This window comes from Pristis pectinata, chromosome 25 (assembly GCF_009764475.1).
Source record: "Pristis pectinata isolate sPriPec2 chromosome 25, sPriPec2.1.pri, whole genome shotgun sequence".
Lineage (NCBI taxonomy): Eukaryota > Metazoa > Chordata > Chondrichthyes > Rhinopristiformes > Pristidae > Pristis > Pristis pectinata.
In genome coordinates, this window is record NC_067429.1 from 31,273,950 (window position 1) to 31,292,354 (window position 18,405).

Below are 18,405 nucleotides of genomic sequence, written 5' to 3' on the forward strand. Positions count from 1 at the left end.
TTCAAAAGTACTTAATTAACTCTGAAGGACTTTGGGATATTCTGGGGGTTTGGAACGAGATACATAGACGCACGTTTTTATTCCCTTCTAAATAATTGATCCGAACAGAAATATGAACATTTTACTTTTAAATGAAGCTCTGTTGAAGTTAATTTTAATAAAAATGCCTAAATAAATTGAAACCCTGCGACTGACTCCTTCCTGTAAGGTTAGATCTAAAAGAACTACATCCTAAAACCCACGCCTTTCCAGCAACGAGCCCCTGACGGCGGAAGCTTAACGCCCATGATGGACGTGACAACAAGCCAACCGGCACTTGATATACCGCTAGCGTCCGCCCACCAGAGGTGCCAATCGGACGAATTGGCCAATGGCGGGCGCCCGGAGGCGGGACCCGCGCTGCCGCGTTCAAATGTGAGGCGTGCAGCGCCGGGAGCCCGGCTGCGATAAACCTGGCGTCTACCTCAGTGCCGGGCGGCTCCGCGGCAGTCAGGGAATGTAACGTACTCTTTACTATGGGCGTCGTCCTCTTCATTCTCACAGTCGCTGCCGCAGACATCGTGCTCTTCGGCTTCTTTTGTTGCTGTCTCATCATCGTCTGCCATGATTCGGGAGGAACCACGATCAGGCGACTCGCCCAACAACGCTGGTCCCTATTGGTTGGAGTCACCTTCTCCTTACTACAGAGCAATCGGTTCGCCGATTGGTCAGGGGTTTCGCGGCCGTGCGTGTTGATTGGCGAGCGGCGAGGAATGCTGGGGATTGTAGTTCGGTGTCTCTCAGGGCAACACGCACCGAAATGCGGGCCGGGCTCTGTCATTCGCCGGGAAAATTGATGATGCACTCTTTAAATTTCTGGGTGTCATCCATTGCCATTAGCGTGCTGCTGAGCTCGGTCCACTGCGGTGGATCCCAGCGTGGAACTAACTCCTCTCCGTGTGCTCCTCCCTCCTGTCCCAGGCCTTGGTAACCGGCTGCCAGGGACTGAGTAACAGCCGCAGCGATTGGTCGCCCGTTGGCAGCTGGCCACTGGCAGAGCGCGACGTTGCGGCGTGTGGTTTGGCCTGGGTAAGGAGGGCCGGCGCCCGGTGGCAGTGAGTAGTGACAGGAGGGTCCGCCGGGCCGTGGGCAGTTCACCCGGAGCGGGCGTGGGGTGGGAGGGGAGGGGGGCACAATGTCAGGCCACCCCGAGGGCGGCAGCCCCAGGATTTGACCCTCTCCGCACTGTTTCCATGGGGCGCCGTGCTCACCCCCGAATGTAATCGCTCCACAGCTGCTTGGGCAGTAAATCCTTAAACTTTCCTCTCGAAACTTTTAAGATTCTCCCGATAAAACCTTTGCTTATGCGCACTTTGCGTGGATTGGCGTCAGTTTTATTTTTGTTCTTCACTCCTGTGAAGAAACGTGGGGCTTGTTGGGACTCAGATTGTTGCATAAATGGAAGCTGCCAGCCAGTGCAGTGGCTGCCTAAGGCAACGCCATGGAGGCGTTGTAGCCGAGCTCACCCCTGCTGAAGTTTTCACTTGGCAACTGTCAGCAGTAGGAACCTTAGGTTGTTTAACATTGTAACGTAGGCGCAAGACGAAATGCAATGCAAGGTTTCCACCTTAATATTGGCAAAAATCGAGGATCAAACATTCGGAGCACTTGCAGTTGCCTTTATTGATACAGGCAGCGGGTTTTCATTTGTTATTTAGCTCTCTGCAGTGAAATTCACTTTAAATCAAAAAGTTAATCCAGATCTTTGGACTATGCCAGAATTAATGGAAATCACAAAACAAATGTGGATGCAGGAAATCTGAAATAAAAACAAAACAAAAAACTGGAAAAACTCAACAGATCAGGCAGCATCAGTGGAAGGAGAAGCAGTTAACGTTTCAAGGTTAGGACCTTTTACCAAAACTAAGAAAGAAAAATTAGTCTAGATAGTAGAGAAGGTGGGGGTAGGGTAATGGGTGGAACAAAGGGAATTTCTGTGATGTGATGAAATTATGTGGAAGTCTATGTAATATGTTGCTAATGTTGTAAAATCTGTGTAAAATTGCATAGTCTGGTTTATTGGGACATGCCCAGAGAGCAGAATATACAAATTAAAGGAAAACAAAAAGGGTGGCAGACAAAAATTGCCAGTCCTGATGCAGACAAAAAGACTGAGTTGCCTAAAGTTGGAAAATTCAGTATTGAGTCCTGCATCCTGCAATGTATCCAGATGAAAAATGAGGTGTTGTTACTCAAGCATCTTTTGGGCCTGATTATAACAGTATAGGAGGCCACAGACAGAGAGAGAGATCAGATTGGAAGTGTGATGATGACCTGGTCATTCCTGTGGATTGAGTGCAGGTTGATTACACAATCTGTGTTTGGTTCCTCCAATGAAGAGGAAACCACATTGTGAACACCAAATGCAGTACATTAGATTGGAAGAAGTGCAAGTGAACTGCTGCCTCTCTGGAAAGACTGTTTGGATCCCTGGATAGTGGGAAGGGAAGAGAAGAGATGAAAAGACCGGCGTTGCACTTCCTGTGGTAGTATGGGAAAGTACCATACGACAGGTTTTAGTGGACCGGGACCAGGGAGTCACAAATGAAGCGATCCCTTGGAAATACTGAAAGGGGAGTGGATGGGAATATGATCTGCTGGTGGAAGCTTGTTTGAGCTGTGGAAATTGCAAAAGATGATCTGTTGAAAGCAGAGGCTAATGGATGAAAGGTAAGGACTGTGGCACTCTTATCTTGCTCTGTCCAGGAGGAGAAGGGTGAGAACATGGGTGCAGGAAATGGATGAGCTGTGGTTAAAAGAGCCACCCACTGTAGTAGAGGGGCAGACGCAGAAGGAGGAAGACATTTCAAAGGTATCGGTGCAGAATGTTTCATTGTCTGAGGAACTGAGAATGGAATGGAATCCTTACATGAGGTAGGGTGGGAGGAATGATAACCAAAGTGCTGTTGGACTCTGGACTTGTAGTGGCTTTTGGTGGCTAGTTTATCCTCTGAGATGGAGAGAACCAGGAAGGGAAGAGTCAGAGATAAACCATATGAAGGTAAGAGCAGGGGTTATATTATACACATTATAAGGTAAGCCAGTTTTCTTTTTTATGAGGAACATTTTGCAGATGTGCATTTTTGCCAGAGAGAATCATGGGAAAGCTGACTTGTGTATACTTCTCAGCAGTGATTTAAATATATATAAGATTTTTAGTCATCGCTTAGATCAGAGGAATCTAATTGTTGATACAATTTCCAGGTCACTGGTTGGCTCACTTTGGGCTGCTGAAAATTGCCAGATTGTTAGAGAGTCTCTCAATTCTCTTCGATGAACAGTGTTGTACAAAACAGAAGCTTTACTTTGATCTAAATGATTCTATCACTTGAGTAACTGAAGGTTCCTATCCTCTACCATAGACAACCTTGATGAGCACAAGGAAGATAAAAATCTGAAAGAAACTGGAGATATTTTTGATACAGTAAGTCATCAGCTATAGTACAATATTGTCCTGAAATCAATTGAGATCAGCAGACAAAAAAAATACTTAAGTGAGAAAGACATGTGAATTATGCATATCAATGCACTTAAAAAAAAATTGTGACATGTATACTAATGAGTGCAGGCACAGCAAACAGGCAAGAATCTGTTGCCAGTATCATTGAGATATTGTCACAGCTGCTTGCAGATGTTATACATGTAATATTCTACCAAAATTTAATCCCCTAATTTTGGTTTAAAAGCTTACTTTCAAGGCAATGAAACCATTAGACTCCTACCTAGATAGCTGGGATGAATTGGTTGAACTGCAGTATGTGTTCACATATTAATGTGCCAACTCTCAACAACTTGAGGTGTGGGGTGGAATTAGCCTGCAAGCACTCAGCTAATATGATGTGCTGGTCAGGATTTCCAAAATAAATCAGGAAATGTATGCAGGATTTGCTGATAGAAACACTTCCATCAGTAGCTTGCCTCCAAGTCACACACCATCCTGACTTGGAAGTGTGTTGCTATTCCTTAATGATCACTGGATCCAAATCCTGGAACATGACTCAACAGGCTATTAAGGATGGGGAATAACTTGACCTTTTCAACAAACATTTGGAAAAATGAGTGAATAAAAGACCTATTGTACAATCATCTACAACAAGTGTGGAGCTTTAAGGGAAGTGTGAGAAAGAGATACAAAGACTGGCTCAACTGAAGGCTAGCAGCATTGATGATAAAACATGGAGAACAAATGCAAAGGACAGAATTAAACACTACACAGCTTGTAATTTTGCATTACATGATTTTGCAGCATTGAGTGAGTGTCAAAGAAAAAATAAGTACAAGGCCTGTAAAATGAATCAGTTGTGCACTACATGAGTTCAGCTCAGCTTCTGACCACTGCAGAACCTCTAATCTCTTTAGGAATTCAGCTTGTATTGATATGTCTTACCAAACCTGCACATCCTGCTTTTCTCCAGCTGCATTCTACTCTTGCAGATGTCTTGAGTGGTTTGTTGCTCCAGTGGTATGGTCAGCATGGTGATGCCATTCCTATTTATAGGCATAAAATAACTCAGTTTAAAAGGTAATGTTCCCCCATGGATTGTTCAGAAATCTGATAAAGGAGGGGAAGAAACTGTTCCTGAATCGTTGTGTGGGTCTTCAGACTCCTACCTCCCTGACGGTAGTAACGAGAAGAGGGTATGTCTCCATGATGGAGCTGGCTGAGCCTATAAACCCTCTGCAGCCTCTTGTGATCTTGTGCATTGGAGGCTCCATTACTAGGCTGTGATGCAACCAGTCAGAATGCTCTCCACCGTACATCCATCGAAATTTGTAAGAGTCTTTGGTGATGTACCAAATCATCTCAAACTCCTAACGAAGTAGAGCCACTGGTGTCTTGATGAATGCATTATTTGAAAGTCTTCACCTCTAACAGAGCAGCACTCTCTTAAGGACTGCCTTGCAAATTGTCACAGCAGCAGAGACCTGGGCTGATGTCATTTCCTGTTTTTTCCTCCTCCCCCACTGCGCCCCCCCCCCACACACACACACACGATCTAGCAATTTTTTGATGTCTTTTGTAACATCACAATCAACATCAGATAATCCAAGTTGGTAATCTCTTAAAGAGATGTTCACTTTCTATAGTTCTCAGTGAATAATATAACTACTCCCCAAGGATCTGTATCTTGCAAATAGAGCTGAAATGAAACTTGCTTTTTGTTTTCTGTGATGATTGTTATCATTTCATTGGAGCGCTGGCTGCTGCTTTGTAACATAATGCATCCACAGTGGATCTTGTATTTGGAAATCTGTCTTTCTCTTACACATATTTTTGCTTTGCAATCCTAAAAGTTGTGGTTCTGCTCCTAGGGCCTAGACAGTTTTGAAGAAATGAAGCCAGTTTTGTAGAGCTATTTAACTATGAGATATCCCTCCAAACCTGATCCTGTCCATCCTCAAATGTAATGACTTGGCACCTTCTGGCACCCATTCCTAGATAGAAATCAGGCATGACAACCCCAGCTTGCGTTGCAAAGTCCGCAGTGTGCTGGAGGACTAATGGTGGAGCTATGTCTTTCCCCCTACAGATTCCAAGTCTTCAGTGCAGGGAGAAAAATTGCAGGGTTGAGATAAAATGAAGTAAAAACTTATTCCTTTGGAAGTATTCTTTCTACCCCTCTTCATTACTTTCACAATTTATTTATTAACTCTTGAATATAGTTATACAGCATTACCACTTTTGGCCAAATGTGCGATGCTGTCATATTCCAATCGCTGGATGTCTGACAGTATTATAAATACATTAACATGAATTTGCAATTATTAATAAAATCATTTGCTACTTTTGATATATGTGGATTAGGTGGAAAAGTGGAACTGACCAAGAAGAATGGCAGAGCAGGCTCAAAGTGCTGTGTGCCTAAACCTTGTATTCATTTTCAGTTAGGCTAAATTTGTTTTTGTCCACTGTCCTCCCTGCCTGTGCCTTCCTGACATCCATTCCCCTATAACCAACAACAAAGTGTTAATTCCTTACTGAGGTGTGTTTTCTCCAGTACGTCGGGGTTGATCTTTATTCATGTATAATGTTGAGTGTTAGCATGCTGTTCGATTACTAGGGATCCTTTCTGCAGAATTCAAGGTCTTCACACAGACAAGCTTTTAGTGAAGACTAAGTGACTAGGAGAAAGAAACTTGCACCAAGACCATTGTTGCCATGCAGATTGTGTTGGGCAACTAGACTTGAGTAAAATTCTTATACTCTGCATACCATTGTTAATGTTACATCACTGGTGACTTGCCTCCTTACTTTTGAAAGCCTTTCAGCCATTTTCAAGGAATAAATTATAGTGATAGCACAGCGGCATAGCAGTTAGTGCTGCTGCAACGCCAGTGAACTAGGTTCAATCCTGACCTTGGATGCTATCTATGTGGAGTTTGCATAGTGGCTGTCTATGTGGAGTTGTCCTGTGACTGCGTGAGTTTCGACTGATTGCTCTGATTTCCTTCCATGTCCCAAGGTCATGCTGTTAGATTAATTGGCTTTTGTGAATTGGCTCTAGTGTGGGTGGGTGACAAGAGAATCATAGGGGAGTTGATAGGCATGGAAAGGAAAATCAGTTTTGGGGCAAAAGGTAGGAGAATTGGACTAATGGGAATTCTCTGAGAGCTGGCACAGAGTTGATAGGCTGAAGATCCTCCTCCTGTTGTAGGGAAATATGGGACTTCTATAGAATGCTGGAATATTGGGCACTTGCCCGGATGAGTCCAACTCCAACAATAATCAAGAAACACAATGCTTGATTATCACTTGATCCACCATCTTAAACCTTTTGTGTGTCAGTTGTGGAGGCAGTAATAGCACCAGTATTACAGTTTACAAAAGGCACTTGCCAAGGCTTCAACAGCTATTCCTAAACCTGCAACCTCTACCACGAGAGAGGACAGGAGGTGCATGGAACAGAAGCGCCTGAACGTATCCTTGTAAGTCACCTCATCCTGACCTGGAAATGCCTTTTATCATTGTTGGGTCTAAATCCAGAAACTATCCCCAGTAGCACTGTAGGAGTACTTTCACCACAAGGACTGCCCGAAGCGTTATCTTCTCAATGGCAATAAATGTTGGCCTTGCCAGCTACAGCCATGTCCCATAATTTTATTCTTAAAGCACTGTTTATGGAAGTTTTCAACCTTGCAGAGTAGGTGGCTAAACATACTTGTACTCTTTGTAGAATAGTGACTCATCCTCCTGCTTTTATTTCAGAACAATGTTCCTGGTTGGCCTGACCGGTGGGATTGCCTCAGGGAAAAGCACAGTTGCTGCTGTGTTTCGTGAACTTGGATGCCCTGTTATAGATTCTGACCGGATAGCAAGACAAAGTAAGTTTTAATTAACTCGGTCCTGCTTTGTGACAGTATATTTTAAAATTGCAGATTCTGCAACATTGGTACAAAATGTACAGATTGCTGTTTCTCTTTATAGAAGTTATTTTATTCTGGTATTTAGTACAGTATTGAATAGGTTGAAGGAATTTAATTCATGTTTTGAACAATTTGATGTTAACTACTAAGCAATGAAAATTGAAGCACAGTTCTTGTAATGTCATAACGTATGCTTTTGCCTAATAGGGAATTCAGCCGCGATTCATAATCAGTAATGAAACACCAACAGTAATAGAATCCAACAGGACAAGAAATTTGACTAATTTTGTGCAAACAAATGTGTGCATGTCATTGGATAAAAACAGAATCACCATCTCTTTCCAGTCTTACTGACTGCTGAAGATGTGTCAGAGTAGTAACTTCATATCATTTACCTCTTTCAGGACAGTGTGGAGGGAACTTTACACTGGGTTTTAACTATACTTTATCTACCCCAGAAGTGCTTGATGGGACAGAGTAAAGCGATCATCATTGTAATCCAACTTGTTCTGCATCTACCATGGAAGTATTGAGATGTTGTAGCGGGTAGTCTGGATTGTGCTTGCCCATGGCCAGTGGTTTGAAAGAGTATGACTGGCAACATCCTCCTTGCAAGCTAGTTTGTCTGACATCCATGCCAGCAAATTGAAACCCTGGAGCTGGAAAGGAGCTGGAGCTCAGATGCTGGTGCAAATCTCCTGCTCTGCTACTGAACTTATTGATGAGCTGAGGGGCCAGATGCACTTTGAATTTGGGCCTTTACCTTTGCACTGTTATAGCGTGCCAATTTATTTGAATAGGGCACAAACAAATGGGTAATTGTTTTGGAATGTCTTTGCAAATTGGAACGATCGTGATAAAATTTGATGAAATTACTAAACTTGCAGAATAACCATGTATTAGTTTACGTCAGGGTTGGTGTATTGCATTTTGGTGGGAAGAATGAGACTGCGTAATGACTGGAGATGAGAGTTGGAGCCATAGGACTGTACGCAAACTACAAAATAGAACCTAGCTTAATGTGGCCATTTGAAAACAGTGTTAGAGTTTCATTTCTGTAAGGATAGAATTGAAAGGTACTGCAACTATTTTAACATATTTAGCTTTGGTTAGAACACTCTTGAAGTACTGTGCATTGTTGTGACCTCTGTTGTATAAAGGCCATAGAGCACTGAGCAGATACACAAAAAAAGGATAGTGACAGAAATAGAAAAGACGGAACCTTTTCTTATTTGTTTAAGAAAAGGCTGGGTTAATTGAGGTCTTTTAAAATACTGCACAGGGTGGCACAGTGGTGCAACAATTAGTGCTGCTACCTTGTAGCTCTAGCGACCCAGTACAGTCCTGTTTGTGGGGAGTTTGTATGTTGTTCTTGCAAAAGTAGGTTCCCCCCCACATCCCTTGCATTTGCTGGTAGGTTATTTAGCTGCTGCAGAAGAATCGAAGTGGAGTTGATGGGCATGTGAGGAAAAAATAAGTTGCAGATAAATGGAAGAGGGAATGGGACCGATGGGATTACTTTGCTGAGAGTTGGTCTGGACCCAGTAGACTGAATGACTTCCTACCATGTTGTAATAAATAAGTTTAAAAATGGATGCAAGTGTTTGATGGGATAGATATAGCGATGTAGTCACAATCATAAAATAGTCAACAGTAAATCCAAAGGGAATTCAAGAGAACCTCATCCAAGGAGCAGTAAGGTTGTGAAATGTGCATCACATCAGTAAGATGTAGCTACCATGTCTATAGTCCCCTAGGCTGTCTTTTGCTTTGAAAGATTCCTACAAGTTTACTGATATGTCATGTGCAGAACATTGACGTCCTTACACAAACACTTCATTTTATTCCAAAGCATACAGCTTCTCCACAAAGCTTTATGTTCCATTCTTTAAATTTCCAGTAGAGAATTGCTAATTTTCTTTTCAATTTGCAAGTACTAAACTTGCTGAGCTGGGGAAAAGAATGATTGTTCTCTTTACTTGAGATGTATCCTTTGTGTTGTTGCTTCTTTTATTTGTCTGTATGGAAATTTATTACTCATCTTGTATTGCTGTTCTTTAATCCCACAATAACCTGCTTCATCTCATCTTTAAAAGAAATCTATCTCTTCCTAGTATACATATTTATCTTCCTCTAATACACACTTGTGCTATTTGCCTCAAATACTGTGGTAGAGATCTCTCTGTTGGCAACAGTTCTTTTAATCAAGCAATCTATTTTTTTTATAATACGTCTCCTTGAACAGTTTTGAAAAAAGTCTAGGAAGATGTGATGGCAATTCATTATTAATTTATAAGATGGATGGATTTATTGCAATCATTTCTCTTGTTTTTTTCATTACCTGGGTGAAGGAGCAGTTTCCAAGGATACAGAAAATTCTAGATTGAAACCTTGGTCATGCTGTTTCAGCCAGGAGGGCAGTTAGGTTGTTGTGAATGAACTGTGCATACAATACACCGTTAGGAGTTCCAGGTAGGGATCTTCTATGTGAAGTATGTGTTTTGGGTTATCAAGCATCAGCTTTTTGGGAACAGCACCTCATCTTCTGTCTAGGCTCATTGCAGCCCCTGGAAACAACAATTTCAGAAAGCCAGCCTTTTCTATTTGTGTCAGAACTGGCGAGTTCTGATGTAAAGCCATTCACTTCTAACATTAACTCAATTTTTCTCTCTCCACAGATGCTACCTGATCTGTTGAGTATTTCCAGCATTTTCTTTTATTTCCAAATTTCAGCAACTGCTGTGTTCTGCATCTCACAGTTCCAGCATGACTTTTTGGGTTATTTCCTCTCTACTGCTCTCATTTATGTTCCTCTATTTCTGTTGTGATTAACAAGCCTTTGTCGTCTCCTCCATTCAGCACCAAGAGCATTTGTGTCATCTGGATAGTCTCGTACTTCACACTAATTGGAACACTCTTGCTCTCTCCAACCCTCTTCCTCTCTGCAACTTAAAACCTGCTTGTTGTCTCACTTTTTACAGTTCTGATGGTCAACGTGAAACATTTAACTTTCTTTTTCACACAGTTGCTTCACAACCTAAGAGGAGCTCTAGAACTCTCTGCTTATGTTTTAGACTTCCAACATCTGTAATTCTTTGTATTATAGCTATGACCTATGGTGCCCTTTATTTGGACCTTCACTGTATCCAGACTTCTATTAATGTTAACTTGTGGGTAATAGTTCCTTGGCAAGGTATCAGAGGTCTGTTGCCATGTGATATTCCACACCCCAGTTCCTCAGTATGTTGAGGAGGGGGTGATGAGGGATAACAAATAGAGTTGAATGTATCTGCTTCTCATATTACCGATTTATGAAAGAGCTGCAAATTTAGATTGGTGTACTGGATTTTTGGGTAATACTCACAATTTTCGTAGATAATTTTGGAGGGTGAATTTTTGAGAAATGTAATGCCTCAAGTCAGTTTCAGTTGGAAGGAGGAGGAAAATGGGGGTGGAGCAGATGCACAAGCCACCATGTGTAGCAAAGCAGATTAATAAGGCTGTTTCTAAAGAAAAACACATTCAAAGCACTTTAATTTATTTGTAAAGTGAGAATTGTAAAGCTGAGATTTTATGTTAAATGTTTAGAAATCTTGTTTAGATTAGATGGAGCACTGCATGTGTTTCTGGTCCCCATATTATTATCCAGTGGATAGAGGCACAGAAGGAGATGCAAAACAAGATTTTCCAGAACCGAAAAGTTTAATCTTTCAGGAAAGATTAGCAAGCTGAAGTGCTATTCTCAAAGGGTCAACTGAAAGATGCCTGTACATAATGGAAGGATTTATGTGGTAAACATAGAAACGTGAGTGAGACCAGTATGAGGGATATGCAAGTATAAAATTGTCCTGATAAGCAATTTGGGAGAAATGCCTTTCTGCTTAGAGGGGTTAGAATACAGAATCTTAAGCTGTAGTTGAGGTGAAAAGTGAATGCATTAAAGGGGAAATTAAACAAGCACATCAAGGGAGAAAGGGATAGAAAAGTGTGTTATTAGGATCAGATGAAGACAAATTAAAGGAGCGTAGTGCTGGTTTAAAACTCTGGCAATATCCAGTTGGGCTGCATGGGTTGTTTGTATGTGTAAATGCATGTCCCTGTGAGATGATGAATTAGTACCCTGTATTTATTTCCTCTAAGTTGTTGAGTTGGACTCCCCTGTGTACTGGGCAATAGTGCATTCCTTTGGTGAGGAGATCCTGCTGGAGGACCGAACAATCAACAGGGAGAAGCTGGGCAGCATAATTTTCTCCAGCAGGGAGAAACGGCAGCTCCTGAATTCCATCACTCATCCAGCAATACACAAAGCCATGCTCAAACAAGTTTTTAAATATTTTATACAAGGTAAGGGGTGATCGGCAAACAACTTTTTGCTTTGCTTTTAAATTTATGATGCAAAAATACACGAACTGTCATTTATAGAAGCATCTATACGTATGTTTATGTACATTAATTTTGTTAATAACCAGAAAATGCCAGACAGGAAAACAGCCAACATCTGGCACCTCCCCTTTAGCCATGATTCTTTTTTCATCACTATAAAATATTCTCTACCCCCAGCAGCCACTGCCCCCCCCCCCCCGCCCATAGCCATGTGATCTCACAGAAAGGTAACAAAAACAGCAAGAAACCAGGGGCAATTAAGGAAAATATTGTCTGGAAAATTCTTCGCGTACACCTTATGGCCATTAAAACAAGTGCAGGAGATCACAATGTGATCACAACCAATGCTGCAAGGTTACAACTTGTATATATTAAACACAACTAGAAATCTGTTTGTTCTTTCACTGTATTCAGTGCAAGTGTGATCGAGAGCCTGTCCCATGACGTTATCTACTCTAGTAGTGGTGGGGAAACTGGTTATCATTCAAACTAATTCTGCCCTTGCATAACTTGTAGTTATGACCTCTGGTTCTCTCCAATATTTTCAGTTACACACATTGTTCCTGAGTTACGTGTTATACTAATACTGCAAAACACCTTGTGTAGACTCGTACAATGTCAGCAAACATTGTCCACATTATCAACTGTAGCTAATTTCATAGCACTCTCACCTCCAAGTCAGAAGGTTGTGGATTAGAGCCTCACACCAAAGACTTAAGCATAGGTTGACATTCTGATGCAGTATTGAAGGAGTGCTGGACTATTAGAGGCACCATTTTTAAGATGATAGTTGACCAAGTACCTGTTGTAATTATATTACGTATGTACCATACGTAAATATAAAAGTTCTTAGAATCCTATTTTGGAAGGAGAGTGGGGGATCCGATCACTCATGCCCTTACCATTCTTCAGTCAGCCTTACTAAAGTAGATTCACTTTTATTGTGGAAATTTACTGCACACACAATGGCTGCTGCTTTTCCAACTTCATAAGCAATGAAGTACCTTCTGATCTTGTTCTGAAGTGCTTTAAAGAATCCATAAAATTGTGAAAAGTGCAATGCAACTGCAGGTCATCACATTTGCTCAACATGTACTTGCCACCATTCAGCAATCCTGGAGCTGAAGTACCCCCAATGTTCCAAAGCATCTGCATTTTGTTTTTCTTAACATTTCCTCAGAGCAACATTTCCTCAGAGCAACATTTCCACTTCAATGGATATTACCTGTTTCTGAGGTATTCTGTAATTTCTCCAAATGGGATGATTTTGTGGCAGGAGAATTCAACAGCATTAAATGTAGTTGGAGATTGTGGACAATGGGAACTGCTAGCAGAGAGAGATGTAGAAGATACTTGTAACCTATTAACTAGAGTCTGTTTTGAACCTGAGGTTCTGATGTGGAAAAAGCCATATTTTAACCAGTTCGTCCTTTTATATTCACCAGCAAATTTTGATTTGAGATTCATATTAGTTTATTGTAATATACATCAGGATGCAATGAAATTCCTTGCTCACATGAAGCAAGGAATTTCATAGAAATGTAATCTGCAGAGATTTATCTGATGACATACAGTTGACAAATTGGCTCATTTAAGTTAGTGCATTACAGGAGTGTAACTTCTTTTTATCTCTGCAGGGTATCGGTATGTTATTCTTGATGTCCCACTCTTGTTTGAGACTAATAAGGTGGCTAAATTTATGAAGCATACTATAGTTGTTTACTGGTAAGTTTATGTAAAGCCATTTAAAGTAAAATGGCTTGATGTTGCCAGCTGTCTGTTCTTTGTGCAGGCACATAATCCTATGTGCCTGTGATGCTGCTGCAAGTAAGTTTGTCATTGCACCTATGCATACATGTGCATATGACAATAAACTCGACTTTGACTTTTTTGTAAATTTCTCTGTTTCATTTGGTATGGAGGCAACTGGTCTGGAAGAAAATGAGGATTAAAAATAACTGCGGATGTTGGAAATCTGAAATAAAAATAGAAAATGCTGGAAAAGTTCTGCAGGTTGGACAATATCTATAGAAAAAGAAAGTTATGTTTCAGGTCAAAGACCCCTCCTCAGAACTGAGGATCCTTTGACCTGAAATGTTAACGCTGTTTCTGTTTCCTGGCCTGCTGTAATTTTCCAGCATTTTCTTGTTTTTGGTGTAATAGAAGTGACTGGTATAATGCAACTCCCTGTCATGATTGGGGTGGAATGGAATCAAGGTGTCCACATTATGGACGTAATCTTGGTTGATTGTAGATTTGGGGAATGTTAAATTCTTGATTAGCCCCAGCTCCATTTAAGGTAGTTGGATAAATCACTTTGCTGTTCCTCACTTTAGTCTGGCAGCTCGTGTAACTGAGAACAACAGTAGATGAACCCAGTTTTAATTCTGGATGGAAGTTGGGTGGGAAGGAGCTGATCTGGTTGGCATGTTATCCTGACTTTAGAGAAATTTTACCTGTAAAAATGTCTTAAGGTGCAGCACTCCGTGGGTCTCTTGTACCTCCCTTTGCACTTTGGGAGAAAACGGAAGTCCATTTTTCCCCACCTTCCCCCACCCCCTTTTTGTTTCCCTTCCTTCCTGAGGCCCCCTCACCCCTACTCTTTCCCCTCCCCTGCCCTCGTGACCTGCCCACTACCTCCCTCCTATTCCCCACCTCCTTCCCTTTATTCCATGGTCTACTCCCACCAGATTCCTCCTCCTCCAGCCCTTTGCCTCTTCTACCTATCACCTCTCAACTTCTTGCATCATTCCTTTTCATCCCCCTTCCCCCTCACCTTGACGCCTATCACCAGCCAGCTTGTGCCCCTCCCCCTCCCTTTTTATTCTGGCTTCTGCCCTCTTCCTTTCCAGTCCTGATGAAGGGTCTTGACCTGAAGCGTTGATTGTTTATTTCTCTCCATAGATGCTGCCTAATCTGCTGAGTTCCTCCAGCATTTTGTGTGTGTTGGTCCATTTTTCTGCAAAGGTTGATAGCTGTTTTAAGTGCAGGTTCTTTTCTCCAGCCAAGAGTGGTGAACAGAGCCAAGGAATTGAGGACTACAACTGGTTCAGGGGGAAATCTTGCCTGAACAGGGCAAAAAAAAAACTGCTGTTTTGTTCCAGATCTATCACTTTGATTATGGACCTGACCTTTGCAATACTGTGGGAATTACTGGTAATCCAGCACTGTGTCCTAAGCACCATTCTCCAGGCAAGTGTCCAGAAGCTGAGTGTTGCTGGGTGTTTTCCTCATGGAAGGAATCAGATGGAAGCCCTTAATAGCTAGGAGTCAGCATAATGAATCGGAGTGGGAAGTTTCTTTACTCTTTATATTTTTCGCTCTAATACCAATGTGTTAGCACCTGTTGTGACTGGCTAATTTGACACAGGCACTTCCTACTCTCCATACCTGAGCAGCAAAACATTTAGAATTTGTCTACTGATCAACTGGGGCACCTGATGAATTCAGAATTTAATGAAGCTATGGTGTTCACGGAATGATAACACAGGAGACTATTTGAACTATCATACTAGCAGTCGCTTTTTGCCACTTAGTTGCAATTGCCTGCATGTCTCCATAGCCGTACAGTTTTCTTTCCTTTGTACATATCTATGCAATTATTTTTCTGCAAGTTACTCTTCAATGAACCTTTATCCTCCAGATTGTTACATAAAAATTAAAAAAAAAGTCTTCTCATTTAACCTTTCATTAGAGAAGCCTCGTATGAGTGTGCAATTAGCTGTGGTGTACAGTAATAATTATGTCTGTTGCCCTATAGTGACCCTCAAGCTCAGCTGACCCGATTGATGAAGAGAAATAACTTGGTCCAGGCAGAAGCAGAGAAGCGCATTAGCGTTCAGATGCCATTGGAACAGAAGCGGAAGCTGGCGAGCCATGTGATTGATAACTCTGGGGATCCTGCCAGTACATACCGGCAAGTTTGCAAACTGCACTCTCAACTAGAAGACTCCATGGACTTCTTAGCAGTAAGGTTGCTTGCTGTGGTCACCCTTACTGGTGTTGGAGGCCTTTTGTACATGTTCATAAAAAGATGTATTTTTTAAGGTCTGCTGCGAACAAGATCAAGTCAGGACAAATATTTTGTTTTACCACAAAATGGACCCAGTGTAAGGTGGGATATTAAACGGTATGGATGTGCTGCTGCTGAACGATCTTCATTTAAACCCTTTTCCCTGTGATGAGTGTCATTATCTCTCTTCCTCTTGTATTGATATGAGATTGAAGAGATCTCATACAAATTATCAATAGTCAGCCTTTTGCTTTGTCAGCGTCTCAGAACTAAAATGTACCAATCGAGTGATGAAATTTGTAGTGCATTGAGATGGCTGCAGCATTAAACCATGCCAAGTATACAAGCCTTTATTCAGATATCAGAGACTCATGCCTGAATATGCTTGACTTCCATGTGAAATCAGAGTGATCACATGAGAGAGTTTTGTGAAAATTGACTTTAAGTTGCCCTCTGTGGCCTGCAGATACCCAAAACTGTTGCTATTTTTAAATGAGTCGCCAAAGTAAATCCAAACTAGGCCAATGCCATTATATAAAACTGATGCCCCATTACCTGTTTCTTCCTCAAAAATGTATGACTCAGTCAAGGTGCAAGGTGGTACAGTGTGTGGATTGCCACTTCACCATATCTGTTATTCAGTGCTGTGACTTGGAACAGTGGTAGCTCTACCTTTGTTCTTTTAGTAATGTCCTACATGTTGGAATCTCTTTATTTGAGCAGGTGAGATGGGTGAACATGCATGGTGGTTGTTAGTACATTTTTAGTGGCTTGGGCATTGGGAGCAGATTTGGAATCTTGATCAGTGCAAGGTCAGGGAAAGAAATGTGACAAATGCATACAGTTTGTTCAATCCCATTGGCAGTTGGGTGGGAATGCATAATGCAGCGGTGTCCACTTGCAATCTAATTACCATGTGGGATCATCTGGAAGAATCATTTTTTGATTTCTTATTCAAATAAATTATGTAGATTTTGCTGCTAAATTTTTGGCATCAAGAAAACACAATTGAAGCAAAATTGACCTGTGGTGATGGAGCAAGTGCAAAATGGGCTGCCAATCTGCTGATTTTTTTTTTTGTTTTGTAATTTTTAAATTGAAAGTTGATGCAGATTGGATGAGGTGTAAAGTGCTTTGTCTATGTGCTATTGTTCACTTTATATTTTTGTCAAAGACTAGCTTTCTACATTTCCAAAAGCATTAATGTTCATTTTTGCGACTCTGGGGGTGAGGGGGTTGGGGAGGGCATGGGCTTCTCTTTAACTGGCACAGTTCCCCTTCAAGGAGCAGCTATCCTTTACCCAGTTCTGAAGTTCTGGTGTCATCACTCTCCACTCATGCACCCAACCAAGTGACTGTTCTCACACCGTGAGCCTTAACTGTGATAACTAGCAGACTTGATCATATGGTAGGGGTGATGAGAAGGCTGCTGTACATTTTTAGAAACTCATTGTATTTTCCCCATCAGCAATTGAGATTACTCAATAGAGATAATTTCCCCCTTCCCATTCCACTCTGACATCTTATGGGAGTTGGCATAATTGTTACTTTTTTTTAAACTGCCAAGTGAAATTGGCTAAATCACTGCACACTTGATCAATAGCTTTTCTATGGGAATATTTTTTACTTCTCTAGAATAATAAGATTGCACTAATTCTTTTCAATGTTTGTGCGAAGATCCGATAAGAAGACTCATTCAGGGACCAAAGTAAGTGTCCTATATTGTTGCAATACACTCAAATGGAATATCTCCCCCAGGGAAGATGAATGCCCTTGCCACTTCAGTTTTGGCTGCTTTCTTAGTTTCAGGATAAATGACAGAAATTAAAATCAAACATTGGTGCCATGAAGGTTCACTTTATGTCCATCTAGTTTAAGCCTCAAGATGCCCTGAGCACACAGAGATGTGGATAAGTCTCCCACATGTACATTTTGTGTAATTGCTCAAATAGGAAGCTAGTAATTGAGTTGCTTTCCTTGAACTTGTCTTTGTAAATGATGTCTGACATGTATAAATAAACCAGCATTGTCCTGCCTTTGAATTAGTTTGAAAAGAATGGTGTTTGAGGCTGATTGATCTATTGAAATTATTTTCTACTTTGCTGATCTTATGGTTTTACCAGCACAAATCTTTAAGAATCTGTCTTCTGCAGTTTGTGTCAGTATGAGTATAATCTTCAAATACTCTGAGATAATGACATATGACATTTTCTGTCATTTGAGTGTGTCAGCAAGGCATTGCCTGATCCTTCAAAATCTGAGTACTGTAGAGTAGTCATGTTTTCAAGGCAAAATGAAATAAAAATCAGTAAATGTGGTCCAGCTGCATTGTTAGGGAGCTTATTTGGTTACCACATTTTGCCAAATTCAAGGCAAAATGAAATAAAAATCAGTAAATGTGGTCCAGCTGCATTGTTAGGGAGCTTATTTGGTTACCACATTTTGCCAAATTCAAAGAAGGGCTGCTACCTTTTCATTCACAACTTCTACCTGCCAACTGAATAAATGCAACGAACTTGGCAAATTCCAAATCTGCCACTGCTTAGACCACATTTTCCTATTGAAAGAGTTCCATTTTTTAAAGTTGGTCTGTGTGTAGGAGCTGT

General features: G+C 41.3%; 1 protein-coding gene across 9 annotated transcripts; it reads left to right on the forward strand.

The window, feature by feature from the left end:
* Window positions 1–445: 445 nt before the first annotated feature.
* On the forward strand, window positions 446–17,856 carry dcakd (dephospho-CoA kinase domain containing). 9 transcript variants are annotated; one of them, XM_052038922.1, is made up of 6 exons: window positions 521–659; window positions 3,402–3,463; window positions 7,247–7,362; window positions 11,545–11,748; window positions 13,425–13,512; window positions 15,548–17,856. In XM_052038922.1, the coding sequence occupies exons 3-6, from the start codon at window positions 7,251–7,253 to the stop codon at window positions 15,831–15,833; spliced, it is 690 nt and encodes a 229-aa protein (XP_051894882.1). In that variant the 5' UTR covers window positions 521–659; window positions 3,402–3,463; window positions 7,247–7,250; the 3' UTR covers window positions 15,834–17,856. The 9 variants fall into 9 exon arrangements, with proteins under 9 accessions (XP_051894880.1, XP_051894882.1, XP_051894888.1 ...); XM_052038925.1 differs by having other exon boundaries at window positions 617–694; XM_052038921.1 differs by lacking the exon at window positions 521–659 and adding an exon at window positions 704–1,068.
* The last annotated feature ends 549 nt before the right edge of the window (window positions 17,857–18,405 follow it).

Bases quoted from the DNA above. Each gene is read 5' to 3' on its own strand.
- dcakd (XM_052038920.1), top strand. From the start codon at position 516: ATGGGCGTCGTCCTCTTCATTCTCACAGTCGCTGCCGCAGACATCGTG. The intron at 695-7,246 runs GTTCGCCGATTG...CTTTTATTTCAG, and splicing joins TCCTTACTACAGAGCAATCG to AACAATGTTCCTGGTTGGCC. The intron at 7,363-11,544 runs GTAAGTTTTAAT...ATTTCCTCTAAG, and splicing joins TGACCGGATAGCAAGACAAA to TTGTTGAGTTGGACTCCCCT.